Genomic DNA, 22,796 nt, shown 5'->3' with positions numbered 1-22,796 from the left:
TCCGCCTGGCCAGGGGAGATCCCATCTGCTCAAGGACTGACCAGGCCCCGTTCACTAGCAAGTACTCCGGGAGGGTTTATCGTTGTTACCAGTAAAGACCCTGAATTACACCGCACCGTCTCTGAGTGGTTCCTGCTACCCCCATCATCCACATCTGCTGCCCTGAGGCCATACCCCTCCCGTTGGGGGTTATACCATCTACGCTGCACCATCTATCCACCGGCCTCAGCGGACTGTCCTGCAGCGGCAGCTCCATAGCTGCATTCAACGGGTGGCGTAGTCGTCCTGCATCTACCGCTGTTACATCGCCGCTCAGTTTGACTCCCTGGGCACGGACCGGGTCACCGCCACGAGACTACAACCCTCAAGAGATCCGGCTCCGGGTAAGCTCCCGCGTGCGCAACGCAGCGCGACACAGGCCCAGGGGCGCGTCAACTTTGGCGTAGTCGGCAGGATTTCGTGCCCGCAACCACCGGGTACTGCGTGCCTGAAAAAGAGACTTTTCAAACTTACCTGTGGTGAAGATTCCCGCCATCCGGCGCCATCTTCTGCCTTCTTCCCGCCATCCGTGGAGTTTTCCCGCCATTGGACGCCATCTTGAGGACGCCGCGCGGGAAGAAGAGGGGCGTGGACTCCGAAAGCGCGCGAGAACTGAAGCCCCGCCTCACGTTCGGACGTTGCGTAAGGTCCTGGAAGGAGCCCAGCAGACGCCGACGTCACAGGAGCGCGACGGAAGGTCCTCAACCCTGACGATCCACTGCGGAGCCGCGGCCTACGGAAGAGGATCATCGCAAGGTAGGCCACGGTCCACTAGGGGGGAGGAAGATGTCGGATACGGAGGAGAGCTTCACTGCCTCAACCCCCGCCAGCGCTATCGCTGCTGCAGTTATGCCCTTCACCATGCCCTATATCCCGGGAGCAGCTTGGCTACCCCAGTACTCAGGGGAGTCACATACCCTGCATGACTTTAGAGAAAAGCTGGATAGCCTCTTCCAGGTGTACCCCCTCACAGAAGAGCAAAAAGTGAGCATCCTGGTGGCCCAACTAACCGGGGCAGCCAAAAGGGAGGTAAAGTCCTGGCCACCTGGGAGGAAGACTGTCGCAGGGATACTAACCCGGCTGAAGGACACCTTTGATACCCGCACCTCAGCCGAGATTAAGCTTAGATTCTACGGGTGCAAGCAGCGAGCGCATGAGAGTATAAGGGACTATGCACTAAACCTACAAGAGGCCCTGAGGCCCATTAAGCAGACCGACCCTGATGGAGTGGGAAACGAGGACAGGCTGTTGACCGAACAGTTTATAGAGGGACTGTATTGTAATACCCACCGAACCCAGTTGCGGGCAATGGCCTTACAGGATCCCCATCTGGGCTTTGCACAGTTCAAGGACAGAGCCATCCGGGTGCTCCGAGAACCGGCACCGGGTGGCGTTGTGACCCACAAGCGCCCTGCTATCACTTACCACCAGGAGGCGGCGCCCTTGTCGGCAGGGCCTGTGGGAGCTGATGCGCAGGCTTTGGACAATGACCCGGCTCCAGACCTACACCATCAGGTCCAAGAGCTAGCTAAGATCGTTGCTGCGCTAACCCGAACTGTGCAGTCTTTACAGGCTTCCACCCCAGGGAAGATCCAGCTGGCATCCGGACCGGAGGACATCCCGTGGCGTCGACCAAGGAGGACCCCACCGGCCAGAGGAAGACCCAGTGACCGATACAGCGAGGACGGACGACCCATCTGCCGCCGCTGCAATCAACCTGGACATATGGCAAGGTACTGTTCTTTAAACGGGCACAACCTGGGGTAGAGGGCCAACCCCCAGGAAAAAGATCACCAGGCCCATCGAACTGGCGCGACAGATATGTGGGAGGACGTCCAGTCTTGCCTGTGGTACTGGATGGCATTCCCATGAGTGCCCTACTGGACACCGGGTCACAGGTCACCACCATCCCGTACGTGCTCTTTAAGCAGTACTGGAATGACTCGGGATATTACCCGCTACCCTGACGACGACTTGAGTATCATCGTCAGCAATGGCCAGCCCGTGCCACAGATCGGATTTAAAGAGGTGACCATCAAAATCGGTAGAGTCGAACTGGCAGCACAGGGACTGATCATTGTAGATATTGACAAACATGAGAGTCACCCAAAAATAACTCTAGGAACTAATGTAATTGAAAATTGTCTTGCAGAGGTGATTTTCCTTTTACAGCAGGTTGCCAAGAACGCCAGCTCCGGCGAGCAGCGGGTGCTCCAGAAAGAGATCCGGGCACTGATGCGACGGCAACAGGTGGAACTCTCCGGCGGTGAGATTGGTAGCGTAAGAATGTGTGACCCTTTTCCTATTGCCATGCCCCCAAAAAGTGAAATGATGATTTGGTGCCGGGCAGCTATTGGTCTGAGAGGTAGAGATTACCAGGCAATGGTAGAACCAGTTTACTCGGACAGTAGGCCCACCATTTTGACAGCACGGGGGGTGGTTGATGTACGCCATGGGAGGGTGCCCGTTCGCATAATAAATATCGGGGAGAGGGAAGTGTACCTGCCCCGGTATGCCACGCTAGCCAAATTATATACCATTAACCAAAATTCTATACAATCTGTGGAACCCTTGCCTCCATCTCACCCGGAGGAAGGTAACGGCTCTAAGAAAAACATGGAGGACTGGTGTCAGCAACTACATCTGGGTACTGACTCCACTCCCGCACACCAGAAACAAGGAGTCTATCGGGTGGTTCAGGAGTACGAGAGAGTGTTTAGTAAACACCCGTTAGTCTCAGTGTCTCCTACGCGATGTATACAGCAGTCTCGGTGTCTCCTATGTGATGTATACAGCAGTCTGTGTCTCCTATGTGATGTATACAGTAGTCTCTGTCTCCTAGGTGATGGATGTAACATACCTGGCGGCGTCCTTGCATAGTGGTCCATCTCCCACTGTGCAAGAGCGCGCACTTGATCTCCAGTCCAGTCTGCTAGCCTGGCTTCCCTCCATGCTGTCTGCTTACCTCTGTTTCTGCTGCTTAAGGGCGGCGCCCGATCACTTCCTGTTTCTTGTACCTGCTGCGGGCACACCCCTTGTGCGTCCTCAGCCTATTGCTGTCTGTCACCTGGTATTTAACCCAGCTGCTCCAATGAATCCCTGCCTGAGCATTGTGTTTCATTCAGTGTGCTCTTTCACTCTGAATGTGCTAGGTCCCTTTCTGTGTTTGCTTGCCTGCCTTTCCTGGAGGCTGTATTTCCACGCCTGTCTGAACATGCTCCTTGCCTGTTCGTTCCACCTTCTAGGGGCCGCATACCTAGACCCGCTCCTGTATCTTGTCTGTCCTGTCTGAACACGCTTCTAGCCTGTTCCTCCCGCCTTCTAGGGGCTGCATACCTAGACCCGCTCCTGTATCTTGCTACTGTGTCTGTTCTTGTCTGTATACTCTTCTAGCCTGTTTCCTGTGTTTCTCTATGTCCGTACCTTTCCTTTTTCTGCAGAGTCTGAACTCGTACCTAACTCCTGCTCGTTGTCACTGTACTTCCGTTTGTGAGTGGTCCACTCGCTACTTCACTGCAAGTACCCTGTGGGTATCTGGTTCTGCCTTTCCCTTCCTGCCTGTTCCGTGTGTACAAAGCCCTGTCCCCCCTGCTCTGCCTTGCTCACCGCTCCAGCGGTTCTAGCCTGCTCTGCCTTGCTCACCGCTCCGGCGGTTCTAGCCTGCTCTGCCTTGCACACCGCTCCGGCGGTTCTAGCCTGCTCTGCCTTGCACACCGCTCCGGCGGTTCTAGCCTGCTCTGCCTTGCACACCGCTCCGGCGGTTCTAGCCTGCTCTGCCTTGCACACTGCTCCGGCGGTTCTAGCCTGCTCTGCCTTGCACACCGCTCCGGCGGTTCTAGCCTGCTCTGACCCTTTGCTCACTGCTCCGGCAGTCTCGCTCCGCTCTGACCCTTTGCTCACTGCTCCGGCAGTCTCGCTCCGCTCTGACCCTTTGCTCACTGCTCCGGCAGTCTCGCTCCGCTCTGACCCTTTGCTCACTGCTCCGGCAGTCTCGCTCCGCTCTGACCCTTTGCTCACTGCTCCGGCAGTCTCGCTCCGCTCTGACCCTTTGCTCACTGCTCCGGCAGTCTCGCTCCGCTCTGACCCTTTGCTCACTGCTCCGGCAGTCTCGCTCCGCTCTGACCCTTTGCTCACTGCTCCGGCAGTCTCGCTCCGCTCTGACCCTTTGCTCACTGCTCCGGCAGTCTCGCTCCGCTCTGACCCTTTGCTCACTGCTCCGGCAGTCTCGCTCCGCTCTGACCCTTTGCTCACTGCTCCGGCAGTCTCGCTCCGCTCTGACCCTTTGCTCACTGCTCCGGCAGTCTCGCTCCGCTCTGACCCTTTGCTCACTGCTCCGGCAGTCTCGCTCCGCTCTGACCCTTTGCTCACTGCTCCGGCAGTCTCGCTCCGCTCTGACCCTTTGCTCACTGCTCCGGCAGTCTCGCTCCGCTCTGACCCTTTGCTCACTGCTCCGGCAGTCTCGCTCCGCTCTGACCCTTTGCTCACTGCTCCGGCAGTCTCGCTCCGCTCTGACCCTTTGCTCACTGCTCCGGCAGTCTCGCTCCGCTCTGACCCTTTGCTCACTGCTCCGGCAGTCTCGCTCCGCTCTGACCCTTTGCTCACTGCTCCGGCAGTCTCGCTCCGCTCTGACCCTTTGCTCACTGCTCCGGCAGTCTCGCTCCGCTCTGACCCTTTGCTCACTGCTCCGGCAGTCTCGCTCCGCTCTGACCCTTTGCTCACTGCTCCGGCAGTCTCGCTCCGCTCTGACCCTTTGCTCACTGCTCCGGCAGTCTCGCTCCGCTCTGACCCTTTGCTCACTGCTCCGGCAGTCTCGCTCCGCTCTGACCCTTTGCTCACTGCTCCGGCAGTCTCGCTCCGCTCTGACCCTTTGCTCACTGCTCCGGCAGTCTCGCTCCGCTCTGACCCTTTGCTCACTGCTCCGGCAGTCTCGCTCCGCTCTGACCCTTTGCTCACTGCTCCGGCAGTCTCGCTCCGCTTTGACCCTTTGCTCACTGCTCCGGCAGTCTCGCTCCGCTCTGACCATTTGCTCACTGCTCCGGCAGTCTCGCTCCGCTCTGACTCCTTTGCTCACTGCCCCGGCAGTCTCGCTCCGCTCTGACTCCTTTACTCACTGCTCCGGCAGTCTCGCTCAGCTCTGACCCTTTGCTCACCGCTCCAGACGGCCTCGTCCTGCTCTACTCTTGCTCACCGCTCCAGGCGGCCTCGTCCTGCTCTACTCTCGCTCACCGCTCTAGGCGGTCTCGTCTTGCCCTGCTCTCGCTCACCACTCTGGGCGGCCTCACTCTGCTGTGTATGTCCGCCATATCTGTGGTTCTGTTCCTGAGTCCCAGTGTGTACTGGGTCCTATCCCGCCAGTGTTCCAACCTGCTAGTGCCTCCCTGTCTGCACTCTAGCCGTGCTTGCCTGTACCCCCCTGCCTGCATACCAGTCGTGCCTGCCTATACCCACCAGTCTGTGTGCCAGCCTAACCCGTCTGTTCCTGTATTCCCCTGTGTGGGTCAACAGCTGTGTCCGGAGTCTGACCTGGAGTAGCACCTGGTCCCTCTGCTCGGTTCCTCCTTGGTGCACTGGCGTCGTATGCCGTCGTGCGACCCTGGTCGGATTGGGTGAATACCTAGTTACGCCCCTCCAGGCATTCACTCTCCAGCACGGTCCAGTGGAATCACACGCACACGCCGCTCAGCCCGGGCGTGTGCATTACAATGGATACAGCAGACCTCCCACTTAAGCAGTTCTATAAACTAGCATGAGCAGTGATGATTTCCCCCCTGTGAGGAGACCTGCAGTGTAATATACATCTGTGTTCGGAACAACTTACTGCTGCGAGTTCTTTCCAAAATTTATCTAAAAGAGTCAACTGTGCTCCAGACCGACGCAGTCCTGGAAAAGCAGTTGCGAGTAGCATCATCATCAATACCACCTACCATTACAGCCGCACCAAAGAAGAGAAGCTCCAGCAGTCACATTAGGGCTAATTTATTTACTATAGCAGGATAATTCTAAAGATGACATTTTGGCCCCCCGAATGATGTAATAAATATCCAAATGGCCCTTGGTAGAAAGAAATGTTATCCACCCCTGCTCAGGGGTAATAGATGGGTGACTGGTGTTGGGTAATATAACAGTTAAGGTTTGCTTCCCTGGTGGTGTAGGGTAATGTACGACTTAAGGTTTGCTTCAGTGGTGATCAAGGTAATGGGACAGGTTAAAGTTTGCTTCCCTGGTGGTCTAGAATAATGGACAGATTAAAGATTTGCTTTCTGGCGATGTAGGGTGTGAACACGTGGTGTCCAGTGAGTTCCTCACCATCACAAGGGGTTGTACCATCAGACATCCACCACTTAAGGATTTATACTGAGGTACAGTAAAATCATAACCATACTCACGCAAACACTGGTCGGACTGCGTTATTCATGTTCCCGTAGGCAGCTCTCCCCAGCAGTTCCCTGAAGCAGTTCTCAGCCAGGACGCTGGGGTTCTCCTCTTTGTCACTGACGACCGATGGGGAGGCAGGTGGAGCCAGGCGACTGGTGGAGAATGGATCAATCAGTACAAGTCATTTTTACTTGCTGAAAACGACAGATAAAACGTACGAGAAAGAGGACGACTGATGTACAACTTTTTCATAAGAGCAAATTATTTATCACTAGTTTTACCCCCTACGGGTTCTAATTTTCAGTAGTTTCTGAGCTGGTGGGTGGTCACTAGTTACTATGATGTCTCCCATACACAGCACACACATGACATGAGGGATGCTCTCCTGTCTCTATGTAACACGTTAAGAAGCAGCAGCATGGAGGACATTATACAGCAGTACTGAGCAGTGTAGCTATGAATCTAGTTCAGGGGTGAAAGGAGAAAAAACACTTAGCATAAAGCAGCAGGAGAGGTCTGAATGTGTCTCTGCCTCTTTCATTCACTCTGCTCATTCCCCTTCCCTTCTCAATAAAATTCAAATCGACAGCTGTAATCTGATCCCTCAGTGAGCACTTATTTCATATCATTTTGATCAAGATGCACAATAACAGTTTTTCTGATTGAATTATGGAATCAGGAGTCAAGGAGTAGGAGAAGAAGTTGGCTCATACTGACAATGACAGGTTTCTAAGAGAGTAACGTGCGTCGGTCACACTAACAGGATCGGCGCACGATACTCCGCTCATTATCGCCCAGCGTGCAGTAGCGCCTCTCCACTCCAGACGTTGGCATGGGTGGGGAGTGGCAACTACTAGTTTACTTTAACGCAGTGAGGTCTAAGAATTTTAAGCTCCCCCTTATCGCTCTCTTCTGTTACCCAATGGCTCCCATTTGCCCGGGGATAAGTCATAGATACATCATAAAAATGCTAATGACGCAAACCCAAATATACAAAAACTGCTCCAAGGTAGAGAGACAGTGCGAGAAGGTCCCAATCCGCCCATGTACAGGCAACCCTTCCAACACCATCACTTACCTCTCATTATCTTCTATCTTCTGCATGTTAAACAGCAGAGATGGGACTATTTTATCCATGTGCTGGGGCTCCCAGATCGTTGCTCGAAGTTCATCATTCACAGTTTTACGGACAACACCCTGGATACCCCGGATCCCAGCAATCCTTATTCTGGAGGAAGTAGAAACAGAAAAAAGAATGTTACAAGAGAATGGACACAAATTACAAGCCCCGATCAGCCTGGCCGCACCACACCAAGCGCAGCTCCTCCTGGCCGCCCCTCTCCAAGCGCAGCTCCTCCTGGCCGCCCCTCACCAAGCGCAGCTCCTCCTGGCCGCCCCTCTCCAAGCGCAGCTCCTCCTGGCCGCCCCTCTCCAAGCATAGCTCCTCCTGGCAGCCCCTCTCCAAGCGCAGCTCCTCCTGGCCGCCCCTCTCCAAGCGCAGCTCCTCCTGGCCGCCCCTCTCCAAGCGCAGCTCCTCCTGGCCGCCCCTCTCCAAGCGCAGCTCCTCCTGGCCGCCCCTCTCCAAGCGCAGCTCCTCCTGGCCGCCCCTCTCCAAGCGCAGCTCCTCCTGGCCGCCCCTCTCCAAGCGCAGCTCCTCCTGGCCGCCCCTCTCCAAGCGCAGCTCCTCCTGGCCGCCCCTCTCCAAGCGCAGCTCCTCCTGGCCGCCCCTCTCCAAGCGCAGCTCCTCCTGGCCGCCCTTCTCCAAGCGCAGCTCCTCCTGGCCGCCCTTCTCCAAGCGCAGCTCCTCCTGGCCGCCCCTCTCCAAGCGCAGCTCCTCCTGGCCGCCCCTCTCCAAGCGCAGCTCCTCCTGGCCGCCCCTCTCCAAGCGCAGCTCCTCCTGGCCGCCCCTCACCAAGCGCAGCTCCTCCTGGCCGCCCCTCTCCAAGCGCAGCTCCTCCTGGCCGCCCCTCTCCAAGCATAGCTCCTCCTGGCAGACCCTCTCCAAGCGCAGCTCCTCCTGGCAGCCCCTCTCCAAGCGCAGCTCCTCCTGGCAGCCCCTCTCCAAGCGCAGCTCAGCCTGGCCGCCCCCCGCAAGCGCAGCTCAGGCTGGCCGTCCCCGCAAGCGCAGCTCAGGCTGGCCGTCCCCGCAAGCGCAGCTCAATCTGGCCACCCCTCCAAGCACAGCTCCTCCTGGCCGCCCACTTCACGTTTCACTTTCCCCACTTACTCAGTTCGCACTTCGGGATCACTGTGACATGAATGACACATGGCGCTGAATCTGGAAACGAAAAAATCGTATCGTCTGTGGTAGGACGGAGTGTCTTCTTCTATGTTTGCAAACTTTACAAACTGAAAGAAAAAAACAATAACAAGAAATAAGTACAGGAATTAACTAGGACATGGCACTACCTGTACTTGCCTGACTTATAGGAGAACCACTGATGCGGTCATTTACAGGAAAACACAGCACTATATGTGCCTACAGCACTTTCAAGGAGGCAGCACTATATGTGACATCATTTACAGCATATAATTTGCAAAAAGAGACTAGGCGGTTGCACTATCTGTACCGTTATCATATTTAGTGAGAGACGACAGTATAGGTCATTTACTGAAGGAGACAGCGAGACAGCAGTATCTGCCATCTTCATTTACAGAAAGAGTGCGGTTTCCTGGCCTATCTGTGCAATCATAGTTTTTAGGAAGAGAAGAGGAGGCTGCACTAACTCTCCTGTGTTATCCCAATTAGTTAGAAACATGGAGACAGCACTATATGGTCAATCATCATTTACAGGTGAAGACGGGGAGGTAATGCTATCTGTCGTCATCATTTACAGGAAGATACTAGGAGCTCGCACTATCTGTGCCGTCATAACTTACAGGTGGAGACAAGGAAAAAGTTTTTCCACTATTTGTTGGAAAAGACAGTGAGACGGCATTCTCGGTACCATGACTTACGGTATGAGACAGGGAGAGGAGCTGTCTGTGCCATCATCATTTATCGGAAAGACAGGGAAGCAGCAATATCTGTGCCTATGTTCTTTACAGAGAAGTGCTAAGATGGTACAATGAGCAGGGAAAAAGTATCATCTGTCTACTTTATTTATAAGACATAGGGCAATCGGTGTATACATTTACAGCACTTTATAGTCCTATAAAATCTACAGAAAAAGCCGTGTCCTGCATTACATACAAGGAGAGAGGGAGGCAGTACTAACTGTGCTTATAGATAGTGATAGAAATTAAGTCCTGTCTGTACCGATAGTAAGAGGACGGTCAGTTTGCTGTGGTCTCTTGCTGTGTAGTGACCTCTCCGTAATTTTTTGTTTTCCTTTTTAGAAAAAAAAGATGGCAGCTCCACTTATGAACAGGTGGAGGTGGAATGTAATATAGGAAAACATGTTTCCTGTAACAACTGTGGGCATAGACAGTGCTGCCTCCCCATCTTTTCTTGTACTGATGTCACTGACTGGATAAGGCACCTATAATAATGTTCCAGCTTCTCTCACTTAAACTGCAATAATCCATGGTAGATACATGATCAATGAAGAGTCCATCATTTTGGGGATTTCTCTTTTTTTACGACAAAGAGTAGCAGTGTTGGTAAAACTCTCTATATATATATATATATATATATATATATATATATATATATATATATATATACAGCCATTCTAGCAACATGCAAAAAAAGCATCTAAATGAAATATCTGCTTCATATGGAAATAGCCAGTGGTAAATACGTTATTACATGCAACCCCCGCAGAATAAACACAATACATTTTTGCTTTATTTCTTTTTTTTTTCTTTATCGGAGAAATGAATACTATACTGCGCTTATTTGCTCCACAAGATACCAACCGATAAAACTAACAATTTCTTTTCGGTGCCTCAATCCAGCGTCTTCTTAAACCGAGAAATAGGGGCTTAAAAATAGCTCTTGGAACGATTAAAGAGATAACATCAAATACCGCTGCGCTTGCCAAGAGGACAACATTCTTGACCTACTTTTTTGCAAGATGAGTATTTTATGAATATTTTACTGTGATAGCAATATAGGAGTCTAAATAAAGAGCGAGTTCTCCGCTGGAGATTTTATGACAGTGAAGAACATCAATTTACCAGAGCAAAAAAGGGAGAAAAAAAGAAGAAAAAGAAAAATCTGAAATCTTTCTAGCTGAAGAGTCACACAAGCCTATTCAGTAAACGTTTTATATCATTTTTTACCTGCAGCTTGAATGTGGCCGTGTTATTTTTAAGGTTATATTCACATGTGCAGCTTTACTGCTCCGATGCAATGGCAAACAGTTCCCATTGCAAATTTCCTATTGTTTGTATACAGCTCCCCTGCAGAAATATATGTCTCTATGGTAACGTATATTCCCTGTCAAGCATCTGTGCAATTTATATACCGTAATTTTATTTTTGCAATATCATTATAATATATATATATATATATATATATATATATATATATATATATATATATATATATATATATATATATATATATATATATATAAAATAAATAAATAAAAATAGCATATATATATATTATATATATATAAAATAATAAATAAAATAGCATATATATATGTGTATATATATATATATATATATATATATAAAATAAATAAAAATAGCATATATATATATATATATATATAAAATAATAAATAAAAATAGCATATGTATATATATATAAAATAATAAATAAAAATAGCATATATATATATAAAATAATAAATAAAAATAGCATATATATATATATATATAAAATAATAAATAAAAATACCATATATATATATATATATAAAATAATAAATAAAAATACCATATATATATATATAAAATAATAAATAAAAATAGCATATATATATATATATATAAAATAATAAATAAAAATAGCATATATATATATAAAATAATAAATAAAAATAGCATATTATATATATATATATATATATATATATATATATATATATATATATATATATATATATATATATATATATACACATACACACACATAAAAAAATAATAAATAAAAATAGCTTTTTTGTATTTGCTTATATTTTTTTTTTACTGTTCATGTTTCACATTAACTAACCTGTTTAATTCTCTGGGTTATTAAAGTATGCATTGAAAGGAAAATAATAAATAAAAGATAACTCTTTTTATTTATTAAAGCCATGTATGTGTAGGTGTTTTTTTTACCATTATGAGTATGTAATAAAAATATTAAAGAAATAAAAAACAAACAAACAAAAAAAAAACAGGTTATTTTTGTGGTGGAGAATTTATTTATTTATTTTATAAAATTAAATTCTCCATTAGAAGAGTTTATAAAAACATCAATGTAGACCCCAGAATATATATGAGAAGATAGAATATTAGATATCAGGTCGATCTTGATTTTTTTTTTCCATGTTTTATACACAATTCTCAGCATTGAAATTGTAACACCAAGATGGGAAAGTCTGTTCACAGCAGCACAGGTTGGTGTTACCACATGGAAAATCAGCTCCTGGACACTTTGGAGGAATGGCCGTATCACCGGTGTTATTTCTCAACACGACGTCAGGCCGCATGTTGTTCGTATTAATGTGAGCAGCCTGAGGCGCCTGAATATGTTATCATGGCCTGCAGCGTCTCCGGACTTGTCTCCCATCGCGCACATCTGGAAAGCCATTGGTCGGCTGTAGCACAGGGAGCTGCCAGCTGCGGATCTTGATGATTTTCCCAAGTGCATTCAATGGCAGAACCTTCCTCAGACGACCTCAGTGATAGCAGCCGAGGCTAAGTGCTGGGCATTTCTGCACATGGCTCGTACTCTAGACCACACGTGTCAAACTCCATCCCCTGGGCCAAATCTGGCCCCGCAGGGTAGTTTTAGTTGGCTCTCGACACCAGACCCACCACACCTATGTGTGGCCATTATTCTGTATGGAGCACTATGTGTGGCCATTATTCTGTATGGAGGACTATGTGGGGCCCATTATACTGTATGGAGGACTATGTGGGGCTCATTATACTGTATGGAGCACTATGTGGGGTCCATTACACTGTATGGAGGACTATGTGGGGTCCATTACACTGTATGGAGGACTATGTGGGGTCCATTACACTGTATGGAGGACTATGTGGGGTCCATTACACTGTATGGAGGACTATGTGGGGTCCATTACACTGTATGGAGGACTATGTGGGGCTCATTATACTGTATGGAGGACTATGTGGGGCCCATTATACTGTATGGAGGACTATGTGGGGCCCATTATACTGTATGGAGGACTATGTGGGACCCATTACACTGTATGGAGGACTATGTGGAGCCATTATACTGTATGGAGGACTATGTGGGGTCCATTACACTGTATGGAGGACTATGTGGGGTCCATTACACTGTATGGAGGACTATGTGGGGTCCATTACACTGTATGGAGGACTATGTGGGGTCCATTACACTGTATGGAGGACTATGTGGGGTCCATTACACTGTATGGAGGACTATGTGGGGTCCATTACACTGTATGGAGGACTATGTGGGGTCCATTACACTGTATGGAGGACTATGTGGGGCTCATTATACTGTATGGAGGACTATGTGGGGCCCATTATACTGTATGGAGGACTATGTGGGGCCCATTATACTGTATGGAGGACTATGTGGGGCCCATTACACTGTATGGAGGACTATGTGGAGCCATTATACTGTATGGAGGACTATGTGGGGTCCATTACACTGTATGGAGGACTATGTGGGGGCCATTATTCTGTATGGAGGACTATGTGGGGCCCATTATACTGTATGGAGGACTATGTGGGGCTCATTATACTGTATGGAGGACTATGTGGGGTCCATTACACTGTATGGAGGACTATGTGGGGTCCATTACACTGTATGGAGGACTATGTGGGGTCCATTACACTGTATGGAGGACTATGTGGGGTCCATTACACTGTATGGAGGACTATGTGGGACCACTTATTCTGTATGGAGGACTATGTGGGGCCCATTATACTGTATGGAGGACTATGTGGGGCCCATTATACTGTATGGAGGACTATGTGGGGCCCCTTATTCTGTATGGAGGACTATGTGGGGCCCCTTATTCTGTATGGAGGACTATGTGGGGCCCATTATACTGTATGGAGCACTATGTGGGACTCCTTATTCTGCATGGAGGACTATGTGGGGCCCCTTATTCTGTATGGAGGACTATGTGGGGCCCCTTATTCTGTATGGAGCACTACGTGGGGCCCCTTATTCTGTATGGAGGACTATGTGGGGCCCCTTATTCTGTATGGAGCACTATGTGGGGCCCATTATACTGTATGGAGGACTATGTGGGGCCCATTATACTGTATGGAGGATTATGTGGGACCACTTATTCTGTAAGGAGGACTATGTGGGACTCCTTATTCTGCATGGAGGACTATGTGGGGCCCCTTATTCTGTATGGAGCACTATGTGGGGCCCATTATTCTGTATGGAGGACTATGTGGGGCCCCTTATTCTGTATGGAGCACTATGTGGGGCCCCTTATTCTGTATGGAGGACTATGTGGGGCCCCTTATTCTGTATGGAGCACTATGTGGGCCCCTTATTCTGTATGGAGGACTATGTGGGGCCCCTTATTCTGTATGGAGCACTATGTGGGGCCCCTTATTCTGTATGGAGGACTATGTGGGGCCCATTATACTGTATGGAGGACTATGTGGGGCCCATTATACTGTATGGAGGACTATGTGGGACCACTTATTCTGTAAGGAGGACTATGTGGGACTCCTTATTCTGCATGGAGGACTATGTGGGGCCCCTTATTCTGTATGGAGCACTATGTGGGGCCCCTTATTCTGTATGGAGGACTATGTGGGGCCCCTTATTCTGTATGGAGCACTATGTGGGGCCCCTTATTCTGTATGGAGCACTATGTGGGGCCCCTTATTCTGTATGGAGCACTATGTGGGGCCCCTTATTCTGTATGGAGCACTATGTGTGGCCATTATTCTGTATGGAGGACTATGTGGGGCCCATTATACTGTATGGAGGACTATGTGGGGCTCATTATACTGTATGGAGCACTATGTGGGGTCCATTACACTGTATGGAGGACTATGTGGGGTCCATTACACTGTATGGAGGACTATGTGGGGTCCATTACACTGTATGGAGGACTATGTGGGGTCCATTACACTGTATGGAGGACTATGTGGGGTCCATTACACTGTATGGAGGACTATGTGGGGCTCATTATACTGTATGGAGGACTATGTGGGGCCCATTATACTGTATGGAGGACTATGTGGGGCCCATTATACTGTATGGAGGACTATGTGGGGCCCATTACACTGTATGGAGGACTATGTGGAGCCATTATACTGTATGGAGGACTATGTGGGGTCCATTACACTGTATGGAGGACTATGTGGGGTCCATTACACTGTATGGAGGACTATGTGGGGTCCATTACACTGTATGGAGGACTATGTGGGGTCCATTACACTGTATGGAGGACTATGTGGGGTCCATTACACTGTATGGAGGACTATGTGGGGCTCATTATACTGTATGGAGGACTATGTGGGGCCCATTATACTGTATGGAGGACTATGTGGGGCCCATTATACTGTATGGAGGACTATGTGGGGCCCATTACACTGTATGGAGGACTATGTGGAGCCATTATACTGTATGGAGGACTATGTGGGGTCCATTACACTGTATGGAGGACTATGTGGGGGCCATTATTCTGTATGGAGGACTATGTGGGGCCCATTATACTGTATGGAGGACTATGTGGGGCTCATTATACTGTATGGAGGACTATGTGGGGTCCATTACACTGTATGGAGGACTATGTGGGGTCCATTACACTGTATGGAGGACTATGTGGGGTCCATTACACTGTATGGAGGACTATGTGGGGTCCATTACACTGTATGGAGGACTATGTGGGACCACTTATTCTGTATGGAGGACTATGTGGGGCCCATTATACTGTATGGAGGACTATGTGGGGCCCATTATACTGTATGGAGGACTATGTGGGGCCCCTTATTCTGTATGGAGGACTATGTGGGGCCCCTTATTCTGTATGGAGGACTATGTGGGGCCCATTATACTGTATGGAGCACTATGTGGGACTCCTTATTCTGCATGGAGGACTATGTGGGGCCCCTTATTCTGTATGGAGGACTATGTGGGGCCCCTTATTCTGTATGGAGCACTACGTGGGGCCCCTTATTCTGTATGGAGGACTATGTGGGGCCCCTTATTCTGTATGGAGCACTATGTGGGGCCCATTATACTGTATGGAGGACTATGTGGGGCCCATTATACTGTATGGAGGATTATGTGGGACCACTTATTCTGTAAGGAGGACTATGTGGGACTCCTTATTCTGCATGGAGGACTATGTGGGGCCCCTTATTCTGTATGGAGCACTATGTGGGGCCCATTATTCTGTATGGAGGACTATGTGGGGCCCCTTATTCTGTATGGAGCACTATGTGGGGCCCCTTATTCTGTATGGAGGACTATGTGGGGCCCCTTATTCTGTATGGAGCACTATGTGGGCCCCTTATTCTGTATGGAGGACTATGTGGGGCCCCTTATTCTGTATGGAGCACTATGTGGGGCCCCTTATTCTGTATGGAGGACTATGTGGGGCCCATTATACTGTATGGAGGACTATGTGGGGCCCATTATACTGTATGGAGGACTATGTGGGACCACTTATTCTGTAAGGAGGACTATGTGGGACTCCTTATTCTGCATGGAGGACTATGTGGGGCCCCTTATTCTGTATGGAGCACTATGTGGGGCCCCTTATTCTGTATGGAGGACTATGTGGGGCCCCTTATTCTGTATGGAGCACTATGTGGGGCCCCTTATTCTGTATGGAGCACTATGTGGGGCCCCTTATTCTGTATGGAGCACTATGTGGGGCCCCTTATTCTGTATGGAGCACTATGTGGGGCCCCTTATTCTGTATGGAGGACTATGTGGGGCCCCTTATTCTGTATGGAGCACTATGTGGGGCCCCTTATTCTGTATGGAGCACTATGTGGGGCCCCTTATTCTGTATGGAGGACTATGTGGGGCCCCTTATTCTGTATGGAGGACTATGTGGGGCCCCTTATTCTGTATGGAGGACTATGTGGGGCCCCTTATTCTGTATGGAGGACTATGTGGGGCCCCTTATTCTGCATGGAGGACTATGTGGGGCCCCTTATTCTGTATGGAGCACTATGTGGGGCCCCTTATTCTGTATGGAGGACTATGTGGGGCCCCTTATTCTGTATGGAGCACTATGTGGGGCCCATTATTCTGTATGGAGGACTATGTGGGGCCCCTTATTCTGTATGGAGCACTATGTGGGGCCCCTTATTCTGTATGGAGGACTATGTGGGGCCCCTTATTCTGTATGGAGCACTATGTGGGGCCCCTTATTCTGTATGGAGCACTATGTGGGGCCCCTTATTCTGTATGGAGCACTATGTGGGGCCCATTATACTGTGTACTGTTTGGTCCGCGACTTTGTCCATGGTTTTCATTTTGGCCCTCTGTATGTTTGAGTTTGACATCCCTGCTCTAGACTGAATAAATCGAGATGTTTTGAAGGTTTTCCTTGGATTTTTTCATCATTTGCAGATCAGTAATAGGTCTCCATTCTTTGAGTTCCATTATTCCACAACTTTTGCTTTTTGGTGTTGCAATTTCAATGTTGAGGAGTGTGTTTGGGTGGAGCAGGGAGAAGCCTGCGGGGACCCCCCTCAGTTATTAAACAGGTGGGGAACAAGTAGACTGAGAAGAATAATCCCCGGGGCCAGTCTCTGCCAGCATCATCCTGCCTGGTCCTGCTTGATTGAATGTTTGCTGTATAGGAAGAATAGATGAGTGGAGCAGGGAGAAGCCTGCGGAGACCCTCCTCATTCATTAAAAAGGTGGGGAACAAGTAGGCTGAGAAGAAACAATCTGTGGGGCCAGTCCCCACCAGCTTTACCCTGCCCAGCTCTGCTTGATTGACTGTTCTCTTGCTATGTTTGTATAGGGATAAATCTAGTTGAGAGGACCTGGGAGAAGCCGGCGAGGACCCACCTAGGTGATTAAAAAGGTCTGAAACGAGTAGACTGTGAAGAACAAATCGTTGAGACAGGTCCCTGACAGCCTCACCCTACCTGGTCCTGTTTGATTGCCTGTTTGGATAGGGAGAATAGATGAGTGGAGCAGGGAGAAGCCTGCGGGGAACTGCCCCACTAATTATTCATCTCAATCTCCTCGTTACTGAACCTGTATGTTTTCTTGGAAACACCATAGTGTTTCAGACACAAGCAGACATTAGCAATAAGAGAATCTGTCTCTGATCCGGATGCTTTTAATACACTGAAGTACTCACAGAATTCGTTCCGTACACTTGCAACTTAGGTTCTCCGGACTCCAGAAGCTTTGCTACCATGTGTAGAAAGCTCTCAACGAAGGGTTTGATGCTCTGAGAGTGGCACGCCATAAGAAGCTGGTCCAGAGCCTCCATAGCAATGAACACATTCCTGAAAAAAGGAGAAGACAACAAAAGGACGGTTACTGTAGTACCGCTCCTGATGAAGGATCCAAGCACACAAAAATAAACCAATCGGCGAGTGGTTCCGGATCCGAATGGACTTTCACCTTCACTATTTTCCACATGTAAAAGGGGACAACTTTCAATCTTGGTAAAACCCCAAAGTTGTATATGTATCACTTCAATGATGCAAACCGAAGCTTCAGCTCCATTGGGGGCACCAGAGTCCTTTTTTCAGGGATTCATATGGAAGTCGCATATGGATTCATGTTGTGACGCCCAAACTGGTCAAGTCTGCCCTAACCTTATCACAGACTATTAGTAAGGACACCTTCTAAAAACAGCATGAAAGTAAATAATGCTCCATGGCAGCCCAAGATTCAAACATGGATGGTAGCACTGTACAAGGCCTTTTCTTCATCCATTACTGTCGAGTGTTACCGGAGATTTCAGGCTGAGTGACAGAAGACATGGTTTCCATAATGAAAAAAACTCACTGAACACAAATGAGCTTCACTCACCCGTAACGGTGTCTGACAACATCTCTGCTCAGTCTCTCCGCTAGGTAAGCGCCAATACGGTCCAGCTTTTCAGGGGCAGACACAGCATAAAATGTCAGTTTTTCCATGTCTGCCTTGACAAGTCCATGCTAGAAAAACAAGAGCGGAAAAGGCAGAGAATGAACTTTATATAAAGATGTGCAGGGAGCAACAGCAGACTAAAAATCAAAGGGGCAGTATTATAGTACTTATATTCTCGTACATAGGGGCAGTATTATAGTAGTTATATTCTTGTACATAGGGGCATTATTATAGTAGTTATATTCTTGTACATAGGGGCAGTATTATAGTAGTTATATTCTTGTACATAGGAGCAGTATTATAGTACTTATATTCTCGTACATAGGGGCAGTATTATAGTAGTTATATTCTCGTACATAGGAGCAGTATTATAGAAGTTATATTCTTGTACATAGGGGGCAGTATTATAGTAGTTATATTCTTGTACATAGGGGCAGTATTATAGTAGTTATATTCTCGTACATAGGAGCAGTATTATAGAAGTTATATTCTTGTACATAGGGGGCAGTATTATAGTAGTTATATTCTTGTACATAGGGGCAGTATTATAGTAGTTATATTCTTGTACATAGGAGGAGTATTATAGTAGTTATATTCTTGTACATAGGGGGCAATATTATAGTACTTATATTCTCGTACATAGGAGCAGTATTATAGTACTTATATTCTCGTACATAGGGGCAGTATTATAGTAGTTATATTCTTGTACACAGGAGCAGTATTATAGTAGTTATATTCTTGAACACAGGGGGCAATATTATAGTACTTATATTCTCGTACATAGGAGCAGTATTATAGTAGTTATATTCTTGTGCATGGGGCAGTATTATAGTACTTATATTCTCGTACATAAGAGCAGTATTATAGTAGTTATATTCTCGTACATAGGGGCAGTATTATAGTAGTTATATTCTCGTACATAGGGGCAGTATTATAGTAGTTATATTCTTGTACATAGGAGCAGTATTATAGTAGTTATATTCTTGTACATAGGGGGCAATATTATAGTAGTTATATTCTCGTACATAGGAGCAGTATTATAGTAGTTATATTCTTGTGCATGGGGCAGTATTATAGTAGTTCTATTCTTGTACATAGGAGCAGTATTATAGTAGTTATATTCTTGTACATAGGGGGCAGTATTATAGTAGTTATATTCTTCTATAGAGGAGCAGTATTATAGTAGTTATATTCTTGTACATAGGGGGCAGTATTATAGTAGTTATATTCTCGTACATAGGAGCAGTATTATAGTAGTTATATTCTTGTGCATGGGGCAGTATTATAGTAGTTATATTCTTGTACATAGGAGCAGTATAATAGTAGTTCTATTCTTGTACATAGGAGCAGTATTATAGTAGTTATATTCTTGTACATAGGGGGCAGTATTATAGTAGTTATATTCTTCTATAGAGGAGCAGTATTATAGTAGTTATATTCTTGTACATAGGGGGCAGTATTATAGTAGTTATATTCTCGTACATAGGAGCAGTATTATAGTAGTTATATTCTTGTGCATGGGGCAGTATTATAGTAGTTATATTCTTGTACATAGGAGCAGTATTATAGTAGTTCTATTCTTGTACATAGGAGCAGTATTATAGTAGTTATATTCTTGTACATAGGGGGCAGTATTATAGTAGTTATATTCTTCTATAGAGGAGCAGTATTATAGTAGTTATATTCTCGTACATAGGAGCAGTATTATAGTAGTTATATTCTTCTATAGAGGAGCAGTATTATAGTAGTTATATTATTGTACATAGGGGCAGTATTATAGTAGTTATATTCTTGTACATAGGGGCAGTATTATAGTGGTTATATTCTTGTACATAGGAGCAGTATTATAGTAGTTATATTCTTGTACATAGGGGCAGTATTATAGTAGTTATATTCTTGTACATAGGGGCAGTATTATAGTAGTTATATTCTTGTACATAGCGGCAGTATTATAGTAGTTATATTCTTGTACATATGGGCAGTATTATAGTAATTATATTCTTGTACATAGGGAGCAGTATTATAGTAGTTATATTCTTATACATAGGGGCAGTATTATAGTAGTTATATTCTTATACATAGGGGCAGTATTATAGTAGTTATATTCTTATACATAGGGGCAGTATTATAGTAGTTATATTCTTGTACATAGGGGCAGTATTATAGTAGTTATATTCTTGTACATAGGGGCAGTATTATAGTGGTTATATTCTTGTACATAGGGGGCAGTATTATAGTAGTTATATTCTTGTACATAGGGGCAGTATTATAGTGGTTATATTCTTGTATATAGGGGCAGTATTATAGTAGTTATATTCTTGTACAAAGGGGGCAGTATTATAGTAGTTATATTCTTGTACATAGGAGCAGTATTATAGTAGTTATATTCTTGTACATAGGAGCAGTATTATAGTAGTTATATTCTTGTACATAGGAGCAGTATTATAGTAGTTATATTCTTGTACATAGGAGCAGTATTATAGTAGTTATATTCTTGTACATAGGGGCAGTATTAGAGTAGTTATATTCTTATACATAGGGGCAGTATTAGAGTAGTTATATTCTTATACATAGGGGCAGTATTATAGTAGTTATATTCTTATACATAGGGGCAGTATTATAGTGGTTATATTCTTGTACATAGGAGCAGTATTATAGTAGTTATATTCTTCTACATAGGAGAAGTATTATAGTACTTATATTCTTGTACATAGGGGCAGTATTATAGTAGTTATATTCTTGTACATAGGGGGCAGTATTATAGTACTTATATTCTTCTACATAGAGAGCAGTATTATAGTAGTTATATTCTTGTACATAGGGGGCAGTATTATAGTAATTATATTCTTGTACAAAGGGGGCAGTATTATAGTAGTTATATTCTTGTACAAAGGGGGCAGTATTATAGTAGTTATATTCTTGTACAAAGGGGGCAGTATTATAGTAGTTATATTCTTGTACATAGGAGCAGTATTATAGTAGTTATATTCTTGTACATAGGAGCAGTATTATAGTAGTTATATTCTTGTACATAGGGGCAGTATTATAGTAGTTATATTCTTGAACATAGGAGCAGTATTATAGTAGTTATATTCTTGAACATAGGAGCAGTATTATAGCAGTTATATTCTTGTACATAGGGGGCAGTATTATAGTAGTTATATTCATGTACATAGGGGGCAGTATTATAGTAGTTATATTCTCGTACATAGGAGCAGTATTATAGTAGTTATATTCTCGTACATAGGAGCAGTATTATAGAAGTTATATTCTCGTACATAGGGGCAGTATTATAGTAGTTATATTCTCGTACATAGGGGCAGTATTATAGTAGTTATATTCTCGTACATAGGAGCAGTATTATAGTAGTTATATTCTTGTACATAGGGGGCAATATTATAGTACTTATATTCTCGTACATAGGAGCAGTATTATAGTACTTATATTCTCGTACATAGGGGCAGTATTATAGTAGTTATATTCTTGTACACAGGAGCAGTATTATAGTAGTTATATTCTTGTACATAGGGGGCAATATTATAGTACTTATATTCTCGTACATAGGAGCAGTATTATAGTAGTTATATTCTTGTGCATGGGGCAGTATTATAGTACTTATATTCTCGTACATAGGAGCAGTATTATAGTAGTTATATTCTCGTACATAGGGGCAGTATTATAGTAGTTATATTCTCGTACATAGGGGCAGTATTATAGTAGTTATATTCTCGTACATAGGGGCAGTATTATAGTAGTTATATTCTTGTACATAGGAGCAGTATTATAGTAGTTATATTCTTGTACATAGGGGGCAATATTATAGTAGTTATATTCTCGTACATAGGAGCAGTATTATAGTAGTTATATTCTTGTGCATGGGGCAGTATTATAGTAGTTCTATTCTTGTACATAGGAGCAGTATTATAGTAGTTATATTCTTGTACATAGGGGGCAGTATTATAGTAGTTATATTCTTCTATAGAGGAGCAGTATTATAGTAGTTATATTCTTGTACATAGGGGGCAGTATTATAGTAGTTATATTCTCGTACATAGGAGCAGTATTATAGTAGTTATATTCTTGTGCATGGGGCAGTATTATAGTAGTTATATTCTTGTACATAGGAGCAGTATTATAGTAGTTATATTCTTGTACATAGGAGCAGTATTATAGTAGTTCTATTCTTGTACATAGGAGCAGTATTATAGTAGTTATATTCTTGTACATAGGGGGC

At 45.9% G+C, this 22,796-nt stretch overlaps 1 protein-coding gene across 1 annotated transcript in view; it reads right to left on the bottom strand.

The window, feature by feature from the left end:
* The window catches only part of EFR3A (EFR3 homolog A), a 163,082-nt gene that overhangs the window by 92,740 nt on the left and 47,546 nt on the right, over positions 1 to 22,796 (bottom strand). The window contains exons 4-8 of the mRNA XM_073679898.1: positions 18,503 to 18,630; positions 17,820 to 17,970; positions 8,642 to 8,763; positions 7,493 to 7,642; positions 6,426 to 6,566 (exon numbers count right to left, since the gene is read on the bottom strand). Of these exons, the coding sequence (XP_073535999.1) occupies positions 6,426 to 6,566; positions 7,493 to 7,642; positions 8,642 to 8,763; positions 17,820 to 17,970; positions 18,503 to 18,630 (692 nt within the window). The remainder of the gene's footprint in view (positions 1 to 6,425; positions 6,567 to 7,492; positions 7,643 to 8,641; positions 8,764 to 17,819; positions 17,971 to 18,502; positions 18,631 to 22,796) is intronic.

Source organism: Phyllobates terribilis, unplaced genomic scaffold, assembly GCF_046119375.1.
Source record: "Phyllobates terribilis strain yellow unplaced genomic scaffold, ASM4611937v1 Scaffold_4__5_contigs__length_816908805, whole genome shotgun sequence".
NCBI classification, from domain to species: Eukaryota; Metazoa; Chordata; class Amphibia; order Anura; family Dendrobatidae; genus Phyllobates; species Phyllobates terribilis.
Note: the sequence above shows the minus strand (reverse complement) of the source record. Positions and strands in the feature narration are given on the sequence as shown.